Source organism: Perna viridis, chromosome 12, assembly GCF_037379345.1.
Source record: "Perna viridis isolate PV_CMFRI_1.1 ecotype Kerala chromosome 12, ASM3737934v1, whole genome shotgun sequence".
Classification (NCBI taxonomy): Eukaryota; Metazoa; Mollusca; class Bivalvia; order Mytilida; family Mytilidae; genus Perna; species Perna viridis.
This window is the reverse complement of record NC_142456.1, coordinates 29,671,984-29,684,431: the sequence shown is the minus strand read 5'-3', so window position 1 is coordinate 29,684,431 and position 12,448 is coordinate 29,671,984. Positions and strand designations below refer to the sequence as shown.

The 12,448-nt window shown below is 32.7% G+C and overlaps 1 protein-coding gene across 8 annotated transcripts in view; it reads left to right on the top strand.

The window, feature by feature from the left end:
• LOC148601957 (uncharacterized) overlaps positions 1 to 12,448 on the top strand; it is a 60,371-nt gene that overhangs the window by 31,056 nt on the left and 16,867 nt on the right. For all 8 annotated transcript variants that reach the window (XM_088556028.1, XM_088556024.1, XM_088556030.1 and 5 more), the window contains 9 exons: positions 2,586 to 2,700; positions 3,450 to 3,510; positions 4,581 to 4,744; positions 5,894 to 5,975; positions 6,611 to 6,717; positions 7,721 to 7,874; positions 8,566 to 8,677; positions 11,286 to 11,370; positions 12,393 to 12,448. In XM_088556028.1, the coding sequence (XP_088412154.1) occupies positions 2,586 to 2,700; positions 3,450 to 3,510; positions 4,581 to 4,744; positions 5,894 to 5,975; positions 6,611 to 6,717; positions 7,721 to 7,874; positions 8,566 to 8,677; positions 11,286 to 11,370; positions 12,393 to 12,448 (936 nt within the window). The remainder of the gene's footprint in view (positions 1 to 2,585; positions 2,701 to 3,449; positions 3,511 to 4,580; positions 4,745 to 5,893; positions 5,976 to 6,610; positions 6,718 to 7,720; positions 7,875 to 8,565; positions 8,678 to 11,285; positions 11,371 to 12,392) is intronic.

Here is a 12,448-nt window from a genome sequence, read left to right as displayed (position 1 = left end):
GAACGTGGCATCTTTCCCAATACGTTGCACCACTATGCTTTGCAGTCAGGTTTTCCATATTATGGCCTGACGACTCCAACATGTAAAATGCCAGGGTTACCCCATTCCACCAGCTGGGGCATACAACCCAGTTGTTCTATGGGCAGAGTGCCCCAACCCCTGGCCAGGGTTTTGAGCACTATTTAGTCGCCTCAAAAAATATTGAACCAGTATTATTCAAACTTAAACAATGTTTCTACACATTCTTAAGATATGCATTCCATGTTATTGAAAGATTAATCAAGGGAACCAAGGTTATAGCAGTAATCAAAATAATGTAATCCAAGGACAAAGACAAGCCATGGAAAACAGACATAGACAACAAAGAACATGAGCTAAATAAACTTGTTTGTTAATTAGCACTAGTTGTGGTGAGTTAGTCAGTGGGAGCTTCACACACGGCTCACTGATTCTCGTCAGTAAGATTCACACATTACCATTCCTTTTAGATGTAGCTTTGATGTGACACAACTTATTTTGCTTTTCCTCCCCTTAACAAGTATCACAGTGCCATGGTACATTTTTTACAAAATTTGCTTAAGATCACAATTAAACTTCTGGAAGTTCTTTATCCTTTGAAGACAGCATTGTGATTGAGCTTTTTTTCCTGATAACAGAAAGAAATGAAAAATGAATTCATTCAATTTGTCACACAAAAATATGCAATTATTATTATTATTGGCAGTGTCTAAATTTTATATGGATTTGTACTTGATAAAGATACAAATGTAATAAGTCCCTATGTAGCTTCATAGTCATCAGTTTTAATGGAGTTTTTGTTGTTAAACATCAATAAGTTGTCCCTATGTAACTTTGTAGCCATCTGAATATGTAGTGAAATTTTAATGGATATAAAAATAGGAGATGTAATATGATTCCCAGTGAGACAGTCATCCACCAAAAGCCAAGCAATGAACAATTAAACTTCTAGAGTTCACCACATGGTCTTCAATGATGGGTAAAACCCATACCATAAAGCAAGCTATAATAGCCCCCGAAATGAATGAAGTGAAACTATTCATAAAAGACAAAAATTGACCTAATCTATAGAAAAAGCATGAAAAGAATAAGGATGAACATAAAAAACAACAACTACCAGGTTAGTTTAACAAATAACTAAAATCATACATACAAAGTAACAAAAACAAATGAACAACTTGGATTCTACCAGATGTACCAGTTGGGTAAGCATCCTCTGCTTTTTTAGAAACTTGAAAGATTTGCTTACCTTTTACGTACAAATGTAGTGTGTAAAACTTACATACATGTATGTAGCCTTTTTATCTCACCTACTATTAAAGTCACAGAAGGCAAGACTAAGAGGAATCAAGGGAACCAAGATTCGAGTTGAAATCAAAAGAATGTATTCCAAAGTCAAAGACTGGACAAATTTGAAATGAACGTATTGCATTTCCATCAGAGCTGGGGTCAATGCTAAGATTTTAATGTTAAGTTTTCTGATTATGTCTGTTTAGTGTGATCTGCTGGTACAAGGTTAACGGTAATCATATTTTTTACACAGAACGTGTACAAGTATCACTAGACTACAGTTCCATTTCTGTATTATGCATGTATCGGTTTATACCCCCGCAGTCACTTTCAAATTTTGAATTAAAAGTGACCATGTGTGACATGTGAGGCATATCCTTGTGATAACAGTTTATTATATAGATCAGATGTTCCCAGTGTAATAAATTCTGATAATTCACCCTGTGATATAAATTTTGTAATTTCACTGTCTAACTCTCTCTTACCAAAACATCACGATACGAATATCAATCCACCATTCACAAAATTTAAGATTTATGTTGGAAAACGTAATGAGTGATGGAGGAAATCTATATAATAAATAAAGGAATCAATTGGTTATTGTGAGTAACCAAAAAATGATCACTTGTGCCAAGAATGCATAAAGATTTTAACTCAAGAGTGGAACAAGTTGTTCACATTCTATGATCTACATGTTCTTCAATACAAGTGATCATATTTTGGTTGTTCACCAATTAATTATCCTATTATTATTTCATTAGTACATTAGTACATTACTAACATTTGCAAACCAACATTGTTCTTTTGTAACATGTTGAATGTTTGATATACATAATAATGATATTTACATGTTGACACGTTAGTGATAGTAATTATATTTATGTGTGAAACATAAAATATTAAATGACAGTTATGTAAGTAACCAACTGTGTTTGAGTCATAATAAACAGTGTCATACCACAAAAGCATACCTGTTCATCATTTGATATGAAGCATTTTGATTTTAAATTTATGGAAGCATTTCAAGTGTTTAACTCAGGAAAGTGTATAAAAACTTGTTTCAAGCCTTAATTTGTTTGGTCAGCTCACTTGGCTCATTAATGAGCAAGATAGAACTCATTCCTTTGTAGAAAATGTCTGATTTTAATTTCTAAAGACATATAGAGATTTGGTGTTTCTAACATTTGTGACAGATTTGTCATTTTATCAGACATGTATTGTTTGAGTTAATTTACGTTACATTGTCATGATCTCGTGTATTTGTTTTCTTTTACTAGGATAGTTGGAATGGCCGAGATTTAACGAGTTTCCTACATCGGAAGGATGTGGTCACAGTCAATAGTAGTTACTCATATGAGGACCAGGACAAGTTGGACACTCAGGCAATTAAATGTAAATTATATATTCTTCTTATTTTCAAAACAACCGGTCATTTTTCACCTTTAGTTTATTTTTTATGTCACTTGGATATATAGAGGCAACTGTTTTGCTGTACCTGTGTATAATTGTGATGTTTAAAGGCCAGCCCTGTGTTATGAGGATTTCCTTGTCATTCATTGATGACTAATGATTGGCCTTGGGCCGGCATTTTTATCCCGGTGGGATTGTTGTCTCATTGACATATACACCATGACTTTTCTCGTTATATTATAAAGTTGTTATAATTTACCTCTGGTCAGAAGAGTTGAAAGTAAAAAAGAATATTCAAAACTCATTGAAAAGCATATTTAAATACCAAAATTACTGGAAAGTGTAAAAAAAAAATTATATAGTTGTTCAAATTCACCTCAGGTCAAAAGAGTTGAAATTAAAAAACAGTATTCAAAACTCATTGAAAAAAATATTTAAAAACAAAATTGCTGGAAAGTGTAAAATAAAATAAAATAAAAAAAGAAAACATGAAGGGAATATTTAAGCACAAGAGATATACTTCAGTGTACTTGTATAATTGTTGAGTAATGGTTTGGGGGATATTTTTTCGATCTAACATCAACATTTGTTTAAAATCAGATCGTGCAAAGTTTCATAGGACTGGAAAAATTGACTAGCATGTCAGACCAAATATCTGGTGGACATAAATAAACTTTCAGCAACTTTTTGTAATTAAAGTTGGTAAAATTTTTAATATCATTATATTTCAGATGATGAGGAAGGAAATGCTACAACAGAACTTCCAAAGAAAGTTATCTACTGTAGATTTAGGTGAGGCACCCACATGAATACTATGTGTAGAGGAAATGCTTGTACAATCTACAATCTATGACTACCTGTTGTCTCCAAAAAAAAAAGTTTTTCTAATGGCTACTCAATATGTCTATACATCTATCACCTTTGTGTACATTTTGACTGCATACTATTTCTATCATTGTCAGACACTTAAAATCTGTTTGACAGCTTCAGCATATGTTTATATATTGTTTGAAATTTTAACAAAAAAGAAAGATTGGTGTTTCTGTTCGAAGTCTTATCCTGCAAGATAATATTCAGATTTTGTATCACTTGTTTATTTCTTTTCTACAAATTCTTCATTGTTTCACATCGGTCTAGTTACCAGTTATTGTGGTGTGGCAATGGTTTTAAAGTAACTGTTTTTTTTTTTAAGCACTGTTTGTTTTTTTTACATTGCATATGTTAATTCTTAGCATACATTCTTTGAGAAGGACTGAGCATCCAATATATGTAGATACTCTGAAATATAAATGGCTCATAATCCTTCTATCAAAAGTGCTTATGATTAAGTTTGATTATGATATACTGTGAAAGTGCTATTGTTTGATGTGTACCAATTTTCGTGGTTTTTGTGGAAAGATCAATCCACAAAATTTGGTTCCCATCGAAAAAGAAATTTTCATTTATGTGTATTCTGATAATCTCAAAACCGCAAATTTAAGAATCCACAAACTTATGTTTCTTCCCAGGAAAATTGTTATCCTTGAATTAAAGAATTTTCACAGTATGTAGTTAGGAAGTGACTGTTCGAATTTTCAACGCAGACACACAGCATGTGTTCCTCCATAGGAAGTCTTCGAACATTGCCTATACCAAATCATTATTTGAGTATTTGAGTTCCCTCATGGGCAAAGCTAAAACATATTATTTCTCTTTTTATTACCAACGTAGGGTATTTCATTAGCCGATGAGTCTCTAGTTAAGGACCATGTCATTTGACCAGTTATTGCTTACAAAGGATAAATGGCCTTGAGTTCGTACCAGGAGAGAAAGGTCCTGAAAAATCGTAGATTGGCAATTTATTACATTTATTTTTTTTTCAGACATTATAAAACTCTTAGTAATGGGTTCAATATTGACAAGAGAGATCTTTATACTTCATTCCAACTGACTGTGACGCCGCGGAAAGTGGATGATGATTTCTGTCGGGATAAGCAAAAACAGTATCTATTGTTGGAGTGTCGACCCCTTACTTCAGCTTATAAAAGTAAGAATAAATTTCTATATTCAATGATCAGGGTAATCAAGGTATTCAGGTAGCAATCAAAAGAATATATTCCAATGATAAAAAGTAGACAGGGAAAGTAGACATGCACACACAACAAAAAAAAAATGAAATTAACAAAATAACATGTACAAAGAAGCAAAAGTAAATGAGCAACTCTAATTCCACTAAATGTAGGAGCGTATGTGCAGGGTGCATCGGTAGGTAGGGTAAGCATCCTCTGCTTTTCTAGAACTTTCCAAGTTGCTCATGAAATGTCCCATCCAGGGTAGATGAAAGAAGAAAGGAAATTTATGACACTGTGAACAAATCTGTTCTTGTAACAACCATAATTTTTTGTAATGTGGTTTTTCTGTTGCTTTAAACAATATTAAGAACAGATTATGGTTTCATTGAATAAGGATGTAGACCTACTGTAAGGGATATAACTTGAAATCAGTGATATGTTCGTATCATATTCAATTTCACCAAAGCCTGTTAAGCTTTCACTTGAAACAGAATTAAATCAATCCAAGTAACTCTTATGCTTACATGAGATTGATATATAATGCTGAATAAAAACGTTCCAGTGACTTGTGTCCCTTATCTTAGGTCTACCTCCTTAATGGCTGACTTTGAATCATATGTTCATGTATTTATCATAACACCTAGAACAACAGAGATACTAGACTTAATGTATTGATGCACTGATTTGTTTTATATTTAAAATTCATAATGGACAATATATTTGAAGTACTGATACTATCTGGAGAAAAACAAAGACATTAATTGAACAAAAGTACAAAATTATTCAAAACCCCCAAGTCAGAAGTGAAGGTAGACATATTGATACAGTATTTATTAGTAACTTCCATGAGTGGGTGGTTTTGGACTTTCCCTAGTGATCAATCTTCTTTTGCCCAGTTTTGGATTAATAATCTTTACATAAATCAAATTATTATGTTCTGCAAATAAAATATCATGTTATAGGTCTCACTGCAAAGGAAGCAAATCCAGCTGTCGTGAGATTACATTAAATGAAATTCCCAAGGTCCCGGATCTTGGATCAATGCTAATTTTTTTTAACTCCTATGAAAGCCACAACTTAACTGATTTTTACTTTTGTTTAAACATTGAATCATTATCTTACAGATTGGTTGGAACTTCCTGCTGACAAGAAAGTTTTCAGTACAAGGCATAGTCTGTTCTGTTCATATACTTACATACATCCTAAGTAAGTACTTTTTCTTTAAGCCTTAAAAATAGTTTAAAGGGTAATAATTTTTAAGAGATAGCTAGTTTTATGTACCCATTAAATGGCTGATATAATATAGTAATTGCAGAGGTATTTACATTAACTTATTCTCCACAGTTTATACAAATTTCAATGACAAACTATTCTCTACATGTTGTACCTATGTAAGAAAATCTCAGAATTAAGGATTTTAAGGATCCAAAATGTATATTACCATAAAGTAATATAAATACTTGTGGTATACTGCTGTCACTGCTTTAAGAGAATCAGATTTAGTGCAATGTTTTCCGCCTTGTGGATGCAATAGAATCAACTGATTTTTGTCTAACTGGCAAATAAACTTTAGTGAAAGTACTATTATTTATAGTTTTCATAGAGTTAGAAATAAGAAAATTCATCAACTGGTCAAGTTGAAACTGAACTGGCACAGAGTTAAGTCATGTTGAACAGACAAAACCCCTAAAAATTAAGTAGCCCAGAGAATAAGCTTTGTGTGACTTTGACTTGCCCTTCATGAATCATGTGCTTGCGACTGGGCAGCAGGAGAGTGGTTGTTTTTGACCCCTGAATGTATTGTCTTAAACATCATATTTGATAGTGTTTTTGTTTTTCAGTGCCATCCCATTATTAGGGTTCTTGCCACAAGACATGGTTGGAATGTCAATATTTGACTTCTACCATCCACAAGATTTTGAACATTTGTACAACATTTATAAGCAAGGTAACTATCTTCCTATTTCTTTACTACAAATACTGTGAGCAAGCTTGCAAAGTGAATACCCCCTGATGAAATAAAAGACTGAAGTTCAATTTTCTCAATGTGGAGTCATTGAACAAGCAAATAAATGACTTAATGCATTCCTATAAATGATGCCCAGCCTTAATATAAATTTCATCAAAATCCCTTGAATGGTTGAGGAGGAGTTGCCATTATGAGGTATTTACATGTAAAATCCTTAATTTAGATTATCTCCCCTTTTGAGTCTTCTGGCAGGAATTAAACTCCTTCATGCACATTTTCATATGACACCAAAATTTTCTATAAGTTATGTCAAAATACCTTGAGTGGTCTAAAAGAAGTTGCACTTACTTGCAATGTGGACAGATGAATACATGGACAGACAGACACATCCAAACTTTGTTTGGGGGATGTATATTAATAATTATTTTGTAAGGGTATTAGTAATGAATTAAGAATTGATTAGTTAACAATATGCTTAAGGGTTGTTATTAAATTTAAGTTGTCTTTCAATTTTTGAGCAACCAAAATCCAAAATATGTTGACTGTATATTCATTTGTAATATGTGGTCACGACAGTATATAACACTTAGACCCTGCCTACTTTCATACCCTTGCATGAACTACCTGTTTATCATGACGTCACTATCGGGGGCCACAAGAAGGGAAGAAATTTTTTATGTAAAAACTGACAAATCGTGTAAAAAATATAATTTGGTTAAAAAATGATAAGGATTGCAGTATTAAGAAAATAACTGCATTTTGACTAGAAAAAAAAAACCATACACGAATTTGGCACGAATTGGAAAAAAAGCTCGGCGAGCCTCACATTCTACACCGATTCTAAGCCTCATCCGTATATTGTTTTTATTTCAAGTCAATATACAGTTATTTTTCATAAGATTAAATCCAGTTTTTAACATTGTTCTATTTTTATTATTTTTTTTTACACTCATTATCATAAATGCATATTCTTTATTTTCAGTTGTGAACACAAAAGGTACAACAATCCGTAGTCCTAAAATCAGGTTACGGACACACAATGGTGACTGGATCTATGTTAAAACAGAGTGGTCTAGTTTTATCAATCCGTGGTCCAAAAGGCTGGAGTTTATCATTGGACAGCATACTGTAATCAGGTACAATCTTTTTGTCAGTTATCATTAAAAGTGGTCCAGGGGTTCAGGTTATTAGCCATCCTAGATCAGGGACCCCCAATTTCCGACTAAATACCTTTGAAATTTCATTTACTGGGGTTACAGACCTTCAACCCTTTTAAATGAAACTTCCCTCAAGTTGGCCATTGAATTGGAAGTTGGTTAAGTCAAAGACCTTCCTCACATGAAAGTTAACCTCTATGGTGTTTCAATTATAAATAATGCATATTTTTTTTTGTAGACGGAGAGCAAAAAGAAATTTGAATTGATTTGGCTATAGAGATAAAGTTTTGCCAAACAAATTGATCACCTAATTATTTTCTACAAAAGCAAACAAGTTCTTTTAAATTTATAATTTATTTACAGGCATAATACTTTTCCATGATTTTCACCTAAATTTCACACCAATTTCATAAAAAAAAAATATCAAAAAGAAAAGAGTTGGCACTAAAATCATTTGAATTGAAGCCCTCACAGGATTTTCATATGAACTTTTCACATGAAGATCATAATGAATGAAATTCACATGAAAATTGTATTAATTTCATGTGAACAATATTGCTTGTGTACTTGTTTAGCACTATATATATTATGAGTGTCAGGAAAAGTGATAAATAATTAATTTGCATAGGTATATTCTCTCAACCTTAAAAATAATTCAATTTTAATTCAGGGGACCACACAAGATTGACATATTCTCCCAACCTCAGAGTCAAGAATGTATAGCAGAGGAACCAGAACAGTACAACAAAAACTTGAGGATGATCAGAAAACTACTTCTTCAGGTACAGTACTACAGGAATATCATTTAAAGAGGGTAGTGCTTACCCTTCAAGAGCACCTGTTTAGCTCACCTGGCCAAAGGCCATGTGAGCTATTTTCATCACTTGGCGTCCGTCGTCGTCAACAATTTTTAAAAACGCTTCTTCTCGGAAACTATTTGATCAATTGGAACCAAACCGGGTATGAATGTTCCTTGGGGTATCCTGCGTAGAAATGATGTGCAGATTTTTGATCCGTTGAAAAAGATGGCCACCGTTGATAAAAATAGAACAGACAGTAGTTTTTCGCATATATCTCCAAAACAGTTAGGTTTAGCAAAATTCTGACTTGGTGTTAAAGTGTTCAGTATGATGAGATCTATCTGTGTTCAAATTTTTATTTTAATCTATTAAGCCATGTTGGAATTATTGCCCTTTTTCAAAGTTTTTTTCTATTTTTAATGTTCCTTGGGGTATCCTGCATAGAATTGAAGTGAGGTTTTTTGATCAGTCATAAAAACCTGGCCACTGTTACTAAAAATAGAACATAGGGGTCAGACAGTAATTTTTCGCATATATCTCCAAATCTGTTAGGTTTAGCCAAATTCTTTCAATAGCTGAATTGATCCTTATTTTTAGGACTACAAAAGTCTTCAGGCATAAAATTTGTCAGATGCCTTCTTATAAGAGTTATTGCCTTGACAGGGTCTTGAAAACTATGATAGATTTAGACTTTCCTTTACTGAAATGATCCTTATGATAAATCCGATCAAAGTTCTCTTGAGTCAAAATTGTTGGACAACTTCTTGTTTAATTTATTGCCCTTGAAAGGCAAAATTCAACCAGGTGAGTGATTCAGGCTCCTAGGAGCCTCTTGTTTTTGTTTTGTGTGTGTGTGTGTGTGTTATGTCTTGTTTCCTTATCTTCAGTTTTTATATTTAAGTGTAACTTTTTTTCGTAAAATGGGAAAAGTCAGGAAAATGCATGTCAAAACCCCACCAGTCTGACAATATTATTTCACTCAAGAATGCTTCCTCTTATTGAAAAGACCATTATTTGATCTTGGCATCACTGGATTTGGTTCAGACTTTTTAAATTAAAGGTTAGAAAAATGAGGTTTTTGACAGTTACTTGTCTCTGAAATGTTCATTTTTAGTGCATTTCATTGAAATTGTAACTCAATTTACCAAAATGATATGGAAAATCTTGTCTTTTCTCCTTGATTCTGATGGTGCAAATAGTCAAATTAAACATTCAAAATGATGGGTTTTTTCATACCATGTTTCACCAACTGCCTGATTCTTACAGTGACTGACATTTTTTTAATCTGTAGCTACATTGTGTAGATTGTTCTATGTACTTTGAATTTTTTTATATCTCTGTAATGTCCTATTTTGATGCATCAGGATATTTTTCCACTTCAAAGGAGAGGGGATACACTATCTTACCCTTGTTGGTGTCTGTGTTTATGTAACACTTTTTTCCATCACAGTTTTTTCACCATCTACTTATCACAACAGTTAGAAATTTTAACACATTCTTCCTGTAGGTGTGCCATATGGTGGGATATATTTTCTTTATTCAGTGAAACTTCTCCAAACCAGACACCGCTGGGACAAGAGGAAATGGCCGGTATTGTGCAGTACATTTCAAAAGTTGTTTCCATTTATATGTTTTATAACCCTGCATGTTGTCAGTTTGCTGGTTGAGAAATGTCTGATGCCTCTTTATTGTTTTGGCGGGGGTACAGATCATATTTTACAGTTTAAAGAGCGCTTTATTAAATGACCCTGATTGCCTGATTTGTGTATGCGCCAGTTGACACCCATTCGGTGACAAAATGTAATGTTTGGATTAAATTGTTTGTTTAAATAGCTGTCCACTTCAATTAGCATCTGTCCACTGATGAAATGCAAACTGGCTGGAGAATAAAGTATTAATTACATAATCATTTACTGTTTTTCGACACATTTATTATAGTAGAACCATAACTGGTCAACCTGAATTGAGAGGTTTTTTTTACTTGAAATATGTTACTAAAACTTTGAAAAAACAGGTGATGTACCGTTTTGGGGGTGGCCAATCAATGGAAGATAAAGCACACAGGCTTTAAGGTATATTGGCCAGGACTTTTGAAATGGCTGGTTTGAAGGAAAGTCCGTTTTTTTAAGGGTCTGTTTTTGAAAAGTTTCATTGTGTCATGATTGAAAGTGGGGGTATCCCTAGGAAGCCATTGCTCACAGATTTTTGGTTTGCCAATGTTAAAGAAGTGAACATTATGTTTTATTTATTTATATTTATCTTGTTTTTACCTTATATTCATAAAGGGTGATAGCAGGTCTAGTAGCCAGTTTATTCATCTGACAGGCTGAGTGGGAACCTTGAAATGTTTAAAAATTGCAAAAATTGAATTACTGATAACTAGAATAATATCGGTAATTACTTGTTATTTTTTACTGACAATCTCGACTTGTGCTTGTACTCTTTGTTGAGATATTCCACATGATATTGTCAGTGTAATATAATTCTATATTTGTTATACAGACTTTCCTTTTTGACTACCCTCTTAGACTATTTCCTAGAGTTTATCAGTTCGGTAATTTTGTTACTACTCTATATTTTGTACTTGCAGCCTGTGGTGGATGAAGCCAGATCTGTAGCTCTTAACATTGAAGATGAGCCAACTGAGGGTGACATGTCTGTCAGTCCCAGTCAAGGTATGTGACAATATCACAATGTATATACTGCAAATATAGAAATTATTGCAATATTTTTACTATGTCAAAAAAATGTGACTGACTTAAGCAGATAGACCTAGGGTTAGGGATATAACTTTTGAAATCAGTGATATGTTTGTATCATATTCAATTTCACCAAAGTGTATCAAGCTTCCATTTGAAACAGAATGAAATCAATCCAAGTTACTTTGATGCTTACTTGAGGTCAATGTAAAATGGCTAAATACAAGCATTCGAATGATTTGTAAGAGTTGTGTCCCTTACCTCAAGTCTACCTCCTTAAATTATAACAAAAATACTTAAAATGAAATTTTTAACATATTGATGTGGATTTTTTCTCAAAATCACAGAAATCCCATTTTCAGCTAAAATAACAAAATTCCAATAGTTATGCATGTACTGATTTTTTATTTTGCCGTGTTTAAGGTTCAAACAGATATTTAAACGTTTTAATGGTACTCAAGTTTCACCCACACTTTCCTTCGTTTTCAGGTTATCTATAACAAAATGGTAATTTTTCCTCGTGTAGTAGTTGATATTTCATTAAAATTGTTTTCATTTGTAAAAAGGGCAAATTCAATGAAATATGTGTTGGTCATAAACTGTACTAGTGATTATGCAAAGTATCAATTGAAGAAAAACTATTAAAGAGGGTTGATGGAAGTTGACACGTGTCCATTTTTTTTTCGTAAAATAATATATCAATTACAAAATCACAAACTCATGTTTTCAAAAAAAAAAAAAAAAAAAAGTAAGTTAGTTTGGTATTTTACTTAAATAGTGAGAATGAAAACGTGGAAATGTGGAAAGTACCAGGGTACTAGAAACTTGAAAATAAGGGAAAAAACTCCTTGATTTGTTCAGAATTTAGTCCATCTGTTAGTGAACTTTAGATATGTTCTAAGTCATTCATATCTGATATATTGCCTAGAGTTATCACTGCACTGTTTTGAATAAAATTTATTTGCTTTTTTCATTCATACCAGATAATTCTGTTTCAGAAGGAGGCAAGGCTCAAAGTTCAGATCTTGCAGAAGATTCCAAGAAGAAATACAAG